The sequence below is a fragment of the Microplitis mediator genome, chromosome 8 (genome assembly GCF_029852145.1).
Source record: "Microplitis mediator isolate UGA2020A chromosome 8, iyMicMedi2.1, whole genome shotgun sequence".
Classification (NCBI taxonomy): Eukaryota; Metazoa; Arthropoda; class Insecta; order Hymenoptera; family Braconidae; genus Microplitis; species Microplitis mediator.
In genome coordinates this window covers 24199794-24216806 of record NC_079976.1, presented here as the reverse complement: position 1 = coordinate 24216806, position 17013 = coordinate 24199794, and the positions used below count along the sequence as shown (strand labels likewise).

Here is a 17013-nt window from a genome sequence, read left to right as displayed (position 1 = left end):
AGTTTCGCATGCGGAACTTTTTTGAAATTTTTTTTTACACGGGTACTTCCAAATAGTTTTCAATCACTAAAAATTTTTACAATCGCTTCAAATATTTTTAATTTTTATTGACAACTCAGAAAGATTAAAAAATTTTAAAATCTTTTCTAATTGCTTTTCTTAATCAGGGGTAACATTAATATTTAATTATGTCGTCCAAAATTTTGAAAAATTTTAAAATTTCACAAAAATGTTTCGCAGAAAAAACATTTTTTAATTTTTTTTTAAATTGATATTTAAAGAAATTCGTTTTAGTGCAGCTGTAGCCCAATTATTAATTACACATATATAAATTGTGTTATATTTTTTATTGTAATAAAAAAAATGTCTGCATTATCGACAAGTATTTTTTATTTACAATTCATATTCTCATATTTATTTCTGCCGCTAGAGGCGTTACGGTGCAGCCTCGAGGTAAAAAAAAAAATGTCTATAAATGGTCAACAATCTTAACCGAAACACAACAGTGTATATGTACATATCAAAATAAATAAACAAAAAATATATTAGAACATAAAAATAAATAATAAAGATAAATTTAAAATTAAAAAATGTCAGTGTCAATAAATGAAATATCGGAAAACGCTAAATTAGCACGTGATCTAGCACTAACTGGTAATTATGAAACATCAGGTGTTTATTATCAAGGTGTAATACAACAAATAAATCGGTTATTATCAACAATTGTTGACACAACTAGAAAATCTAAATGGCAATTGGTACAGCACCAAATTGCTGATGAATACGATAAAGTTAATAATGTTGCACGCGCAATACGATTATTTAAAGCTGATGTACCCATGGAAAAAGTATTAGGTAATATATATATTTAATATATAAAATTATGATTGATCTTAAAGTTAACAGACAATTGACAATTTTCAGATTTTTTTTTTTTTTAAGAAACGAATTACAAAATAATAAAAACTGAAATTATGCACAGGTACAAAATTGAAAAATTATAGATGCAATTTTTTTTTTTTTTTTTTTATGAGTGTGAATATAACTGACAGAAGTTAAAAAGATTTTTAAATAAATAATTAAAATGTGAGTAGAAAAAAAAATACTGAAATTAGCCAACTAATAATTTTAAAATTTTTTTCTACACAAAAAATTAAAGAATAAATTGCACCTGTAGATTTTTTAATTTTCTACATGTGCATATTTTTCATTTTTGTTTTTTTGTAATCGATTTATTAGAAAAAAAATCTGAAAATCGCTAATTGTCTGTTAACTTCAAGATCTTTTTTTTCTATAAGTGTGAATGTAACTGACAGAAGTTAAAAAGATTTTTAAATAAACAATTAAAATGTGAGTAGAAAAAAAAATACTGAAGTTAGCCAACTAATAATTTTAAAATTTTTTTCTACACAAAAAATTATAGATTAAATTGCACCTGTTGATTTTTTAATTTTCTACATGTGCATATTTTTAATTTTTGTTTTTTTGTAATCGATTTATTAGAAAAAAATCTGTCTATCGTTTGACCTTGCGGGCCAGCCCCAAAATTTCCCGCTCTTCGAGCTCGAAAATACTTTTGTATTCCATTGTTTTCGAAAAAAACCGTTTTTTAGCATTTCTTTCTCCCACGATATCTTACGAACGAATTGACCGATTTTGATGGTTGAAGCGGCAATCGACGTGTTTTATTGAGTTCTAGAGCTGATTAGATTTTGAAGTCGCTCGTTCAAGTCGTTTCTGAGAAATCAATAAAAAACTAAAAAAAAAAAAATTATTTTTTTGTAATTCGCCAATATTTTCGAGTCTACTTGATCAAATGATCTGAAATTTTCAGAAAAATTGATGGCCAATAAGCTCTTTCGATTGCAAGCTTAACCATCCGAATCGGTTCATTAGTTAAAAAGTTATAGACCGGTCACACACATACATACACACACACACACACACACTCATACATACATACATATGACCTCAAAACTTCGACATCTGATGGAATTTCGATTTTCCCAAATCGGGGTGAAAACCATAACTTCCCGAATTTTTCAAAAATCGTCGATTTTCTTAGCGGGAAGTTAAAAAATCTGAAAATCTAATCAGCTCTAAAACTTTATAAGCCGCATCAAATTCCTCCTCAATCATCAAAATCGGTTCATTCGTTCAAGAGAAACCGAAAACGAAAGAATTCAAAAAAAATTTTTTTATTAGTATTTTGGAAATTTCTCAAAAACGACTTGATAAATCAATTTCAAAATTTGGTCAGCTTTAGAACTTGATGAAACGCGTCGATTGCCACCTTAGCCGTCTCAATCGGTTGATTCGTTAGAAAGATATCGTTGATAAAACAAAAGTACTTTCGAAGAGCTCGAAAATGTATTCACAACAATATTTTCGAGCTCAAGTAGCTCGAAAATAGCGGGAAGTTTTGGGGCTGGCCCGCAGGGTCAACCGATAGACCGATTTTTTTTTGTTTTTTTCAAAAAAATATTGTTTTTGTAAAAAAATAGTAGAAATCGATATGATTTTTTTTTCTCCGTGTCAAATTACTTCGGATGTATTTCGACAATCAACTTGAAAATATTTACAATTTTTATAATTTTGAAATTTAATTAACTTTTAATAATTTTTTAACCTATTACTTTAAGCAATATATACTTGCTTTTTTCAAAATATCTTCTTCGGAATTAAAACTGACGTAAATCTTTCACTTTGAAGTTAATAATAAGTGATTTACAAATAGAAAATTACCAATTTAAAGTTGATAAACTTGTTCAAAAATCTTGTGTCAGTCGGAAAATATTAATGACTCGTTTTCTGATAAAAACTAATAAAAATTTTTTTTTTTCCTTGCATCCAATAATTATGTGAAATGTAATTTTTCTTTGTGTAAATTACGTATAAGGAAATTTAATTTTGTCAAATTTATTTCATTTCCAGAAACTTTTTTTTTTCACCTGTTTAGGGGGTATCCCATTTTGCCCCCGAATGAAATTTTTTTTTTTTAACGACAACTGAAAATATTTTCTATTCACCTTTGAATATCGTTAAAAAAAAATATTTAACGTAATTGAGTCCCCGCAAACAGTATTTCTTCAAGTACCCGTTTCGCCCCCTCCTCTATCAAAAATATCAAAGTATTTCACCATTACCTAAAATATTGGGGCGATTTTTACTATAAAATTCTCTGCGTGTATGCCACTGTAATATTTCTTAATTTATTTTTTTCGAGTAAAAAAATAAATTTTTGAATCAACAAACATTCTCTTGTATTTTATCCGCTTGTTGTATAATCAGTAAAAAAAGATTATTTAGTTAATTTATTAAAATAAAAAATGTCAGTAATTTTTTTACAGTAATAAAACCTGTTTATTATATTTAATTTTTTATTTTTCGTAATTTCATGTTGATCATTATATATAAATTATAACTTAATACCCGTATGAAAAAACCATATACTGTCGATAATATATAAAAAAATATATGGTAAATAACTGAACATATATGGCGGCAAAATTATTAATATTGATTAACATATGATTTATCATATATAATAATTTATACGTTTAATATTATAATAATCCATATCATTTATAATATATGTAACTATATACATGTGATATTGTATCAAATATTATATGTCCGCTTTATATATTAATTTATAACGTAAAATATATGTTTCATCTTATAAATTAATTTATAATTTCAATAGTATTATAATCCACATAATTTATAATATATGTAATTGTATACATATGATATTACATCTCAAATTATATTCTCGTTTTATATATAAACTTATAATTTCAATATTATAATAATTTCGATATTATTATACATAAATAATTTAAAAAATACACTCATACCAAAAATTATAGGAACAAAAAAATTTTAGAAATTTTCTAGTGATTTTTGCAAGACTGTAACTTCATGAAAAATAATCGTATCGAGATTTAAAAAAAAAACATTTTATAGCTTGAAATCTCTAGTTTTATATTTGTGCAAATATATATAAACATATATCTATATAAATATATATTTACATACATTTATACAAATATATGTGAACATTTATTTATACAATTATATATTTACATGTATAAATATTATATGTCAGTCATATAATTAAATCATATATCTTATCGTATAACTTAAAGTATAGTATAAAATATTATAAGCAATATTTATAAGTTAGCATGTAAAAAAAATATAATACCGATATATATGTCGCAAATTATAAAATTATATAATATTTCGGCAAAATTTTGTATATGGCTCCATATATGACATCTTATAATTCCATATAATTTATCATATATTTTGAATTATACTGAAGCTCATATATTGCTTTTTCATACGGGTAGGCTCTTAAAATTATATTTTAAAAATTATTCTATACATTTATGAAAAAAATATGCTATTTCACATAGAAATAAGTTTTTTTTGTTACTATATTTTTTAGACTATGATTTTATAATTCATGAGAATGACGTACGGAATACTGTGAGCGAGAATTCAAGTTTGACGACTTTTTTTTTTTATTCAACTGATAATTTATGTTAACCGATTATCTGAGTTTTTAGGTCCTCCATGTTTACAATATGAAGAACCATCACGAGATTCAAGTTTATGGTCTTCCGGTGGGTCATCTTGGAATGTCCACCAAACACGTGACCCTGATGTATGGCCTCCTTTAGCACCTGGAGAGCAAAAGTAATTATTCATATTATTTTTATCAAATATTTATTGCAATATGAGACAAAATATTATATTATGTTAATTAAAATCTTGGTATACTATAATTTTCAAGATGTAAAAATTATTATCGATTACAGAACTTGACTTTTTTATGAAAACTATAATTTATAGAGTAAAAGTAATTTTTATAGTACATTTACAATCACTGCGGAGGAATTTTTACAATTCGAAGTTGGCGCGTTTTATTCTATGCAACGTTACCACACTGGTCTGAATCACGTGATTTATTTATTTTTCAGTATAGTGGACTGATATTTTCGTGAATTTCTTATCTTTTTTTTTTTTTTTTTTTTTTTTTTATTTTAAATTTATATGCCAAGGCATTGAGCCTAATGGCAAGTACAAAATTGTAACATTTTAATTCTATCACGTAAGTATAATATATATTTAGAACATAAAGGAAATAATTCTCTAATACGTAAAGGTACATAAACTGAAAGATATTTTGCAAAGCTAATATAAATTCATACAAATTTATACAGAGAAACAGTAGTCTATGCAATGTTCAGTAAGAGGTTGCAAACATAGTAATTGTCAAGAATTTGATTCTTTATTCATAAAAAATTCATATGCTTTATTTTTAAAGATTTGAAGTGACGATGAATTTGTAATTTCTGCTGGTAATTCCTGCCACAGACAAATAGCTGACACCAAAAAAGAATGCTCATAGACGATGGTAGTAAAATTAGGCATTTTGAACATATTATTATTTTTTGCTGCAAGCCTGTTTGATCTCCTGATATCAAGGTTTTCATTCGTAAATAAATTTTGCATTAAAATATCTTTAAAAGCCTTCGTCAGAAAATTTTCATTTCATTTTTATCGTATTTTGCGAAATTTGATGAATTGAAATAGAAGTTTTTTGTTTTTTAATCTTTGTAAGAGTTAGTCACATAACTCAATATATGTGCATCTCGCCAATATTCTCTATAGACTACATGTTAAATTCCAATTTTTAAATTTTTTATTTAACGATAACCCTTCGTCAGATCTATTCCAAAAAATTAATTCAGACGTATGAAATAGCAATTCATGACATATCAAAAAATTAGCTTTTGATCTTGAAAAGTGCATTTATGTCCGAGCAACCTAAACTTATTAATTTTATTTTTAGTTTTTTCGTTCAATTTAATTTTTATCATCTTAAATTTTTCTAAACATCCCGCCTTTTTTTCTTAGATGTCGCATTTCATTTTTTAACCCTACTGTCACACTAGTGCTGCTGCCAGTAGTTGATGGAGGAAAAAAAAATAAAAAGTAATAATAATGAAAATATAAAATGGCATCTAAATTTGTCATGAATTTCCGGTTTTAAGTTTTTTATTAATTACAATTAAACAAAATATATTTAGATAGTGAGTCTCAAAAGGGATCTTGTGGCACAAGATACAAAGCTGCTAAAAAACAGGCCAATTTAATATATTTTTCAAAAGTTATCGTGGTTCCGAAGATTCAAACACGACAATTGACAGCATTGGTTTCTTGGATTGAAATAATTAATTTTAAATTAATGGAATAATGAATCGACTTAATACCGGCTCGAAATTACTCATCAATAAATTATCTTTGTACTATTATACAATTTAACCTGTTTTAGTATAATCGAAAAAGAGTGGAGAGATGATTTAACGTGAGTGAATTAGTCGACAAAATAATTTTGATCGTAGGGCACACACAGCGCGGTCGCGTTTGCGGTTTGCAAATTTACATTTATCAATTAGGGTCTTATGCATGAAAATTATTTTGCATTAAGGGGGACCACTAGTGTGAAATTTCGAAAAAAACAATTTTTTTTTGCATATTTCGATGGTCTATACCTTCAAAAATATACTAAAATTTAAAGTGCATATCTCGAATAGTTTTTTTGAGTTGCAGTCATCTGAAGAGCAGCCGTCTATCGGTTTTCGAAAATACATTTTTCAAAATTGCTGCACTTATAACTCGAAGACAATCATCCGATCGATTTGATTTGAATTGCAGCTTCTTTTATATATGTTTATATGTACTATGAACCTCCAGTTTTCCGATCGAATAAAAAATGTAATTTTGACAGGCCGACAATCATCAAATTTTCGCGCAAAATTTGAAATTTTTTTTTAAAAACTCCACCATTGTGTTAAATTTCAATTATGTCCTTAACTTGAGGGTCATGATACGGGAAATACCTTCTAACTTAATAAACTTTTTGGTTTTTTTTTATTTCCGGCACGGTGAAGGTCGCTGTCACTGCAGTGGGGAGACTTTTTTTTTGGAACGTGGGGAGATTTCGAATGACTCGCTAGATTTTGATTTTTTTGGTCAAAAAATTTTATCTTATCTTCATTATATATTCACAAATGTATCCTTAAACCATTAAAACATTCTATGCAGTAGTTTTCTTTACAAAAATTCCCAAAAATCATCTTTTTTTTAGGCGGTCACCCAAGTGGTCCCTTTTGAAAATTTTACGAACATTTTGATTTTTTATTCCTATAATAAAATTTAGATGAAATATATGTGAAGCCAAACTATTCGTAACGTGATTGGTTGAAAGCAAAAAAATATATGCAAACGACACGAAAATATACATTAAAATAAATATATGAAAAACGATACGCGCGCGCTCGCGCGCGAAACATGTACGCTAGTATTAAAAATATCGGAATATGATGATTTTTGTAGGATATTACTAAAATACTAAAAATTTTTTCAGAACTCCAAAGTCACAAAATGGTAATCGTAAGCCTCAAAATCGTGTAGCGCCACGTAAAACATCGTCGACAACCATAAAAAAAACTGATGTGAAGGGTAATAATAATAAAAAAGACGATAAGAAAAATTTAAAACGAGATGATAAGGAGAAAAACGATAATGAACGCAATGATGTTGAAGTGGAAGAGAAAAAATTCGAATCTTCTGGAAATGATCGTGATCTGGTTGATTTATTGGGTAAGTAAATTGTCTTATGGTGTCGATCAATTAATTATAAATGATAAATTACTTGTTGTATTCCGGCATTATTTTGTCTACATAATTGGATCGGGCCGTTTTTTTCAATATAATTGTGTATATATTTATATAAAATATTTGTTACTCGGATAATTTATCAGTTTGTAACAAAATAATAATTTTTATTCAGAGCGTGATATTGTTCAAAAAAATCCAAACATACATTGGGAAGATATCGCTGATTTGCATGAAGCCAAACGATTGTTAGAAGAAGCCGTAGTTCTGCCGATGTGGATGCCAGATTTTTTTAAAGTATTAACAATTTTTTTAAATTTTCTATTAAATAAATATGTGATTTAAAAATATAATTAAAATTCATATGGTTCAAATTTTTTTTTCCAGGGCATTCGTAGGCCATGGAAAGGAGTTTTGATGGTCGGACCACCAGGTACTGGAAAAACTATGTTAGCAAAAGCAGTTGCTACTGAATGTGGAACGACATTTTTCAATGTTTCGTCGTCAACTTTAACCTCAAAATATCGTGGCGAGTCTGAAAAACTTGTGCGGCTTCTTTTTGAAATGGTAATTAATTATTTAGAAATATTTTTACAATAAAAATAAACTATTTATAATTAATAATATTTAAGGCACGATTTTATGCTCCGAGTACAATATTTATTGATGAAATCGATTCATTGTGCTCAAGACGTGGATCTGAATCCGAACATGAAGCATCAAGGCGTGTAAAATCGGAACTACTGGTTCAAATGGACGGAATAAGTTCCAATAAGTATGAATTTTAATTTCATAATTTTCGTTTTCAATACGTAAAAAAATCCTGGAGTTAAATTTACTGCACTAAATTAGTAATAATTGAACTACACTTTGTGGTCACGGTATCGACAAATGGAGTAGTATACCATAAATGATACTGTATAAGATTAATCTCTACTGCAGTAGTTCTATTTACTATTCGACTGGGGTAAAAATTTGTTGGCTCAGTAACTACTCAGTGCAGTATGAAAAACTCATCCTGTGGTTTCTTTAACCACACAATTTTATGAGAATTTGTTGGTATTAATTAATTAATGTAATGGGACCTAAGTCCGCCTCCACCAATCGGAGGCCGTTTCCTCACCCTTTTGGGCATACACGCGCTGCGTTAAACCCTATCCTCTACCATAATATTATAAAAGTGAAATGTGAGCATAAGCTCACATTAGTTTACCCTTTAGGCATGCAATGCATGTGGGTGCCTCAACTCTAGCCACCACGAGTCCAACCTCACTTGGGCCCATCACTCCTCCGATCTCAGGAAATAAAGAGGCTCTGGTTGAAGTGGGGCTTTAAATAGGCCCCCCATGGTACCAATTCCCTGTATTGGTCTTCAGGTTGCAGATTAGTGGTGAGATGCAACTTCTTCTCAATACCCTAAAAAGGATTTCTTCCACTTATGATCACTAAGATTTTAGACATGCCATTAAACACACTTGCCCTCATCCATCACTAAGTGATATCTTATCTACGAGTTTTTTTGGGCGCCATAATCTTTTGAGACAGATCACGGTGGGATACAGCCCTCTCGAGAATTTGTTGGTATTAATTAATTAATGTAACGGGACCTAAGTCCACCTCCTCCACGGAAGCCGATTCCTCGCCCTTTTGGGCATACTCGCGCTGCGAAATCCCTATTGTATATACTGAATCCACCATATATTATAAAAGCGAAATATGAGCATAAGCTCACATTAACTTACCCATTAGGCATGCATTGCATGTGGGTGTCTCACCAACAACCACCACGAGACCGACCTCATTTGGACCCATACACTCCTCCCATCTCAGGAAATAGAGAGACTCTGGTTGAAGTGGGGCTTGGAATGGATCCCCCATGGTACCAGACTTCAGCTCTGATGAACTGCTTGCTTAGGATTAGTGGTGGGGTGCGCAAGTTCTTCCCCAACCCATAAGGGCTACCTCCACTTAGGAATATAATCACTAAGATTTCAGACACGCCATTATACACGCTTGCCCTCATCCATCACCTAGTGATCTCTTATCTACGAGTTTTTTGTGGACGCCATGATGTTTTAAGGCACAAAATGGCGGTGGTAGGTCCACTCGCCAAATTTGTTGGTATTACTATTTTATGAGTGCACAATATCACATAATTCGTACAATCTTCTCCAATGTAGAGTAAAATGACTGACAAACGAAAACAACAGCGCCACCTACAACTTCTTACCTCACTGTGTGGGTGTACTACTCCACAATTGTAGTTATAATTACTACATCTTTAAATGTGTGAATTATAACCTTTCAAATTAGGTGCTTGTATTTTATATCAACATAAATTAAATATTCAATAAAACTATGTTAGTAATACAAGAATTAATTTGTCATAAATATAATTCCAAATGAAAAATAAATATCATGGCGCTTAGAAAAAAAAAATCTGCATTAAAAATTTTGTGTGTGTGATAATTCGAATTAATTATTTACAAATCCATTTTAATATATTTAATAACTCTTTGTGCGAAGAACATGATATAAATTTAAAAATTTTTAAAACTTTTTAACTACCATGAAAAATTATAAATATCAATCAATATATATTTATTAAATAAATTAACGATAAAAAATTATAAACTATGATGTGGAGAAGTAAGAACCACAGTTGTCATTTACCAAGGAGTTGTTTTAACCGACAGTAGCAAATGTTACTGCAGTTTGTGTACCACAATAGGCTAGTATTCATTACTAAATGTGTAGTGATCCTATATACAGTGCAACCTTGATATAACGAAACTAAAGGGAAATAGAAATTATTCGTTATATCGAGTTATTCGTAATAGTAAGGTTTGTTATATATAGGTTATATTAAACTCGATTCGTTAGAACAAGGTAAACAAATTTCCACTAATAAATAACAACTCATTTAAATCAAAACACAGAATTATTTATTTGAAAACGTTTAAATCAGTTTCTGGTCGAAATAGAAATCGTTATCAATATATAAGCATAGAATATTAACATAGAATGTAATAAGGAATAATGATAGCTTAATCTTCATTTTTCGTTTCTTTACTCGAAAAAAAGTCATAAATTGTTGTCTGCTTGCCAGTGTTAGTTATCATATTATTTTCCGTTTTTCTGCAACACTCAAAGAACACCTTTTCCGTTTTTCAGCCATTGCTACGTTAAAACTACTAACAATTACTAACAGCAGTGTTTACATTAAATTAAATCAAACAGCAATGACTATCTTATGAAGAATTAAACGTGTTAGCACTCATTAAGACATTAGTTATTGTGGAATTAAGTGGGGATAATTTGTAAGATACCTTATGTCGAGGTTATAGGCTGGAAAATTCGTTATATAAAGGTCAATAATAGTTTCTATCTATATTTTGCAATGATTGAACTTTCGTTATAGTAAGGTTGTTTGAAAAATTTATTCGTAATGTAAAGGTATATTTTACATAGACCCTTATGGGCAGTTCTGGGGATTTTTAAAAATTCGTTAAATCGAGGAATTCGTTATATTGAGGCTCGTTATATTAAGGTTACACTGTATTACTAGTCAGCGTAGTATATGTATCTCCGGTTGTAGTAAATTCAACTACACCTTCTTTTACGTGATTAAAATAGTATCTCTTAAATTAATTTTAATGAAAAATATATCTTTGTTTTCAACCAGCGATGATCCGAGTAAAGTCGTCATGGTCTTAGCAGCAACAAATTTCCCATGGGATATTGATGAAGCTTTAAGACGTCGATTGGAGAAACGCATATACATTCCACTTCCTAATGGTAACAAAATGATTTATTTTATTTTTAAAATTATTTTTCAACCAGTTATAGCAGTAACTTAATTTTGCGTGCAGATGAAGGCCGTGAGTCATTATTAAAAATAAATTTACGTGACGTTAAAATTGATCCGTCCGTTAATTTATCACGTGTTGCTAAAAAACTCGCTGGTTATTCTGGTGCAGATATCACTAATGTTTGCAGGTATATACAATTTTAATTTCTTTAATACAAAAATTACTGCTAAGCTATTTTATGTTTAAGTTTTATTTTTTGCACACCTCGAACGCTAAGCGGATCATTAAATTTTTAACTCCTAAAATTACTATGAAACGAGCTAATGAGATTACAGAAAAAAATCGGACTTTTATTGTTATTTTTAATTAGTAATAGGTTATTGAAAGAACAAAAAACCTTAACCAACCTGATAAGAAATCACCGGAAATCGCATCTGACGCACTACTATTTTTTTTTTCAATTATAAAATGAATTTTTACAATAATCAGAGTATGTTTAATCTAAACTAGATTAATTTTCTTTTTTTTTTTTAAACTATTTATGCATGAATACGTACTTATGATAGAAATATATCGATTCTTCGACTAAGTGGCCGATAGAGGGGTCACTTACCTTAAATCATAGTAACCCGGGAAAAAATGATCAGGCCTGACCATGCCTGTTCATGTATGATCAGGCCTGAAATTAGACCTGATCATGTCTGTTCATGTATGATTAGGCCTGAAATTAGACATGATCAGGCCTGATCATACCTGTCCATGCCTGTTCATGTCTGAGGTGTTAAATACACTCAGGCCTGTTCACGGCTGTTCATGTCTGTTCATGTCTGAAGCGTTATATGCGTTCAGGCCTGATCATACCTGTCCATGTCTGTTCATGCATGTTCATGTCTTTTCATGTCTGAAGTGTTAAATACAGTCAGGCCTGATCATACGTGTCCATGCCTGGTCATGTCTGTTCATGTCTGAAGCGTTAAATACAGTCAGGTCTGATCATGCCTGATCATGTCTGTTCATGGTTGTTCATGTCTGAAGCGTTAACTACGCTCAGGACTGATCATACCTGCCCATGCCTAGTCATGTCTGTTCATGTCTGAAGCGTTGAATAAGCTCAGGCCTGATCAGGCCTGTTCATGCCTGATTATGTCTGTTCATGTCTGTTCATAGATATAAAATTTTTTTGACCAAGAATCTATCACGTATAACCCGGGAAAAAAGGATCAGACCTGATCAGACATAATCAGGCATGAGTCTTAAGACTTTCAGTACTTGAAGTTCGTACGAGACCTATTTTTCAACTCAATCTCTTAGGTCAACAGGTAACGAGGCGAACTTTCAAGCGCAAGGTCCACGGTTCGAATCCTAGACACTCCCATATTTTTTTTTTTTTTTTCATTTTTATAGAAATAATTTTATGTAATTGTATATAGTTATGCATAATTATATATAATTATATAGGACCATTTTTTATATATAATTGTTTTATCAGAATGGGCATGAACAGGCATGAACAGACCTGAACATGCCTGATCAGGCCTGGTCAGGCATGGCCATTTTTCATGCCTGATCAGGCCTGAAGACTCATGCCTGCTCATGTCTGATCAGGCCTGAAGACTCATGCCTGCTCATGTCTGATCAGGCCTGAACATTTTTTCCCGGGAATTACCGCAAATTTCGGAATTTAACGCAAATTAGGGTATTTACCATAAATTCCGGTAATTACTGTAACTTACCGTGATTCGGATCCTCCAGGGTGTTATAATTGAACAGATAAAATATTTCTTTATCTTCAAACAGAAAATACCTTCCGATAATTTACAGGAGTGAATAAATTATTAAAAATATAACATGAGCGTTTGAGGCGTGCACTTTTGGGTTTCCCAAATTTACTTCTTTTTTTTTCTAATATAGAGATGCATCGATGATGTCAATGAGAAAGAAAATAGCTGGACTAAAACCCGATCAAATTCGACAGTTACCTAAAGAAGAATTAGACCTACCCGTATCAGCAGCTGATTTTTATGAGGCCATTGAAAGATGTAATAAAAGTGTTTCACAAGAAGATCTTGAAAAATATGATAAATGGATGAGTGAATTTGGTTCCTCATGATAAAAAAAAATGCCATCGAAAGTGATGATAATCATTATTATTAAGATAAATGCACGTGATCAGAGATAATAATTATCCAGTTTAATGTGTCTTGATTTTAAACAAACGTTTTGTTTAAATTCAATAATGTTCGATAGTTTTAAGACGGCCTTCTCCTAACCAGGAAATATATATAATTTCATATGATATAAGTAATCAATAGACCTTTAATTTTATAAATTATTACTGCGATGATATTTTAGTGGCGCTCTATCGTACTACTAAACTAAATGAAATGAATTATTCATATTATATGAAATTGTACATATTAAATTAATTTAAAAGTGATTAATATAAAATACATCTAAAATTTTGTTTATATTTTAACACTGTTATTATTTTTTTGATATTAATATAAAAGTTTTATTTACGAATCAGATATCAATGAGAAATTTTCTTATTTTTTCGTTTCCAAGTGAGAAACCATTGATTTTCCGTACGAAAATCTGAGCTTTCAAGTGTTTTTTTGAAAAATTTTCAATGAAAATTTCTGGGGAAGTCAAAGTTATTTCTGTTCAAATAATCTTATTACGGCAGCCTACCTATGGCTTCGTTCTTCATGTTCACGACCGGTTTTCATCTCGTGTGGATTCGTATACATTAGGGTGATCCAAAAAATAACAAACTTTTTTTTTTTCTTCCAAACAGGTTCAAAAGTTTCATTTAGATAAAAAAAGACGCCTGTGAAAATTAAAGCTCTTAATATTAACATTTAGTAGTTCCTCATCGCACTTTTCTATTTCCCATAAGAATAACATGGGAAAAATTTTTTTTACGTCTTCTGATTTTTATAAGTAGCTAACGATGCGTCATAGGAATAAATGGCAGGCATATTTTTGTAGGGAATTGAATGCTCTACAAAAAAAGATTCTTATCATTTTTTGAGGAATCTATTTGTTCAAAAGTTATTTGAGGTTGAAGTCGAATTCATATTAAATTTTAAGATTTTCTACTTTTCCGGCGAAACTATCAGACTTATTACAAAATATCGTCAGACCTTTTTTGTAGACAATTTTTTTTCCTACAAATTATTATCAGTAAAATTTTTTCGAATTCCGCATTGTTTTCTAGTTATTTTTATCTTAATGTCATGCTCATAAAAAAATAGTCATCTGATCGATTTTAAGAGCTTGACATTAAAATAAAAATAACTAGAAAACAATGCGGAATTCGAAAAAACTTTATTAAAAATAACTTTTAGGGAATAAAATTGTCTACAAAAAAGGTCTGATGATATTTTGTAATAAGTCTGATAGTTTCGCCGGAAAAGTAGAAAACCTCAAAATTTAATATGAATTCGACTTCAACCTCAAATAACTTTTGAACAAATAGATTCCTCAAAAAATGATAAGAATCTTTTTTTGTAGAGAATTCAATTCCCTACAAAAATATGCCTGCCAGTTATTCCTATGACGCATCGTTAGCTACTTATAAAAATCAGAAGACGTAAAAAAAATTTTTCTCATGTTATTCTTATAGAAAATAGAAAAGTGCGATGAGGATCCTCTTAATGTTAATATTAAGAGCTCTAATTTTCACAGGCGTCTTTTTTTATCTAAATGAAACTTTTGAACCTGTTTGGAAGAAAAAAAAAAAATTTGTCATTATTTGGATCACCCTAGTATACATAAATATTGGAGTAACTGATAACTTAAAATTAATATCATTTATACTACAATGATAACACACTTAAATTAGAAATAATAACACCACAATAATTAACAGCAGTAAAAGAAAGGCAAAGAAAGATATAGTTTATTGAATACAAAATGTATGCTGTTATGCTGTCAACATATGACTGACTGACTCTAGTCGCGGTTCTATAAAACAAGAGAAGAAGGCATTTGTTCTCTAGTTATTCAAATATTTTTAAGGATTAGTTTCACATTCGTTAGACTACCCCCTTCTCAATAACATTATAGTCCCGATAAAAGTTGTGCTGGAAGAATCGAACTTGATTGAAATTAAAATCATTTACAATTTCGGTTTGATTCCGCTATGGTCCCAACACACCCTATCTATTACCCTACAGGGAAAAAAACACCATAGCCAAAAAACAACCCTGTAGGCTAACGCAAAGATAATAAAAAAATAAAAAAATAGTCTATAGTTTAATTGAGCTAAGAATTGATAATAATAAAAAAATAAAATATTCTGCTAAGAAGTTAATTGATGTGCGTGACTCTATTTTCCTATTCAACGAATCAAAATTAATAAAATTGAAAAAATGTAACCCTCCTCTTGATTAAATGGACCTTCAATGGGAATGGGAACAGGTACGGGATGGGAAAAGAAACTCCTTCCTCTCCTCCTTGAAGGACTAGAAATGGACTCCTTCTCTCCCTTCCCAATGAAATTGAAAATATTATCTGCACATAATAAAAAAACAAAACGAGTATCTCCACCATTTTATTAAATTTTATATTTAAACATATTTCATCGCTACATTCTATTATTTATTAGTTGTTGATTCATAAATTTTCTTTGTAATCAATTTAGTACTTTTTCGATCTTAAATGCTCATTTTCTGCCGTTCGATTCATCCAGACCATTCTCCGATATGTCATCTCGAGCTAACATACCAATGATACTGAATAACACACGTTGCAACGAATTTCATTTTTCTCCCTAAAAGCTCCTCGGAAACTCTCCAGGGTATCCACCTATCTCCCAAAAGTCGTGCACTACTTAACCCGTCAGCACTCACGTGAACTTTCCAGTAATCTTTACTCTCGTGATGAGAGATTTGCTCACGCTCTATGCGCATGCGTCTAACATCTCGCGCGCTCTGGCGCACTTGTAACGGAGGATAAGTTTAAAAGTTACGAAGTATACCAAGTGTGGCCGAACAGCTACACCCTTACAAAGGCACACGAACTGGCCCGAATGTCACCGAAAGTAAATTTTTTTTTGTAACATCTACAATCCCGTGATGAGGAGAATGCTCACAATTTCTGACGCGCATGAGAAAAATATTTTTTTATAAATTATATATAATATTAAGGCATTTCAAAAGTTCATAATTTGAAAATAGATAAAATTACTCGAAGGTAGAAAAAATTTCATCTAGCCTTTCCATTTGAAAAAAAAGAAGTTATTATTGTTTTAAATCGAGTGTGAGCAAAATGCTCATAACGTGAGTGCTGAAGGGTTAAGGAAAATGTTGACTATGTCAACTCCGGATGGATCCCAAAGCTCGAGTTAGATTGCTATCAGCCATTGATAAGTCCTCAGAATCAAACTTTTGATCCTTGTTGAGCTCACTTAGATCAGAAGAAATATCCAGTCTCCGATCAATGACTGAGGAATCCCGGGAACCCCGCAACGATCAATCGTTCAGGGCCCACGGCCAGACTT

At 30.3% G+C, this 17013-nt stretch overlaps 1 protein-coding gene across 1 annotated transcript; it reads left to right on the top strand.

The window, feature by feature from the left end:
- The first annotated feature begins 466 nt into the window (after positions 1-466).
- On the top strand, positions 467-14035 carry LOC130673248 (katanin p60 ATPase-containing subunit A-like 1). Its single transcript, XM_057478205.1, has 9 exons — positions 467-855; positions 4578-4707; positions 7445-7680; positions 7871-7992; positions 8083-8262; positions 8328-8470; positions 11381-11493; positions 11568-11694; positions 13419-14035. Exons 1-9 carry the CDS (start codon positions 591-593, stop codon positions 13615-13617), a joined length of 1515 nt encoding a protein of 504 aa, XP_057334188.1. The 5' UTR covers positions 467-590; the 3' UTR covers positions 13618-14035.
- The last annotated feature ends 2978 nt before the right edge of the window (positions 14036-17013 follow it).

Bases quoted from the DNA above. Each gene is read 5' to 3' on its own strand.
- LOC130673248 (XM_057478205.1), top strand. From the start codon at position 591: ATGTCAGTGTCAATAAATGAAATATCGGAAAACGCTAAATTAGCACGT. The intron at 8,471-11,380 runs GTATGAATTTTA...GTTTTCAACCAG, and splicing joins GACGGAATAAGTTCCAATAA to CGATGATCCGAGTAAAGTCG. The intron at 11,695-13,418 runs GTATATACAATT...TTTCTAATATAG, and splicing joins GATATCACTAATGTTTGCAG to AGATGCATCGATGATGTCAA.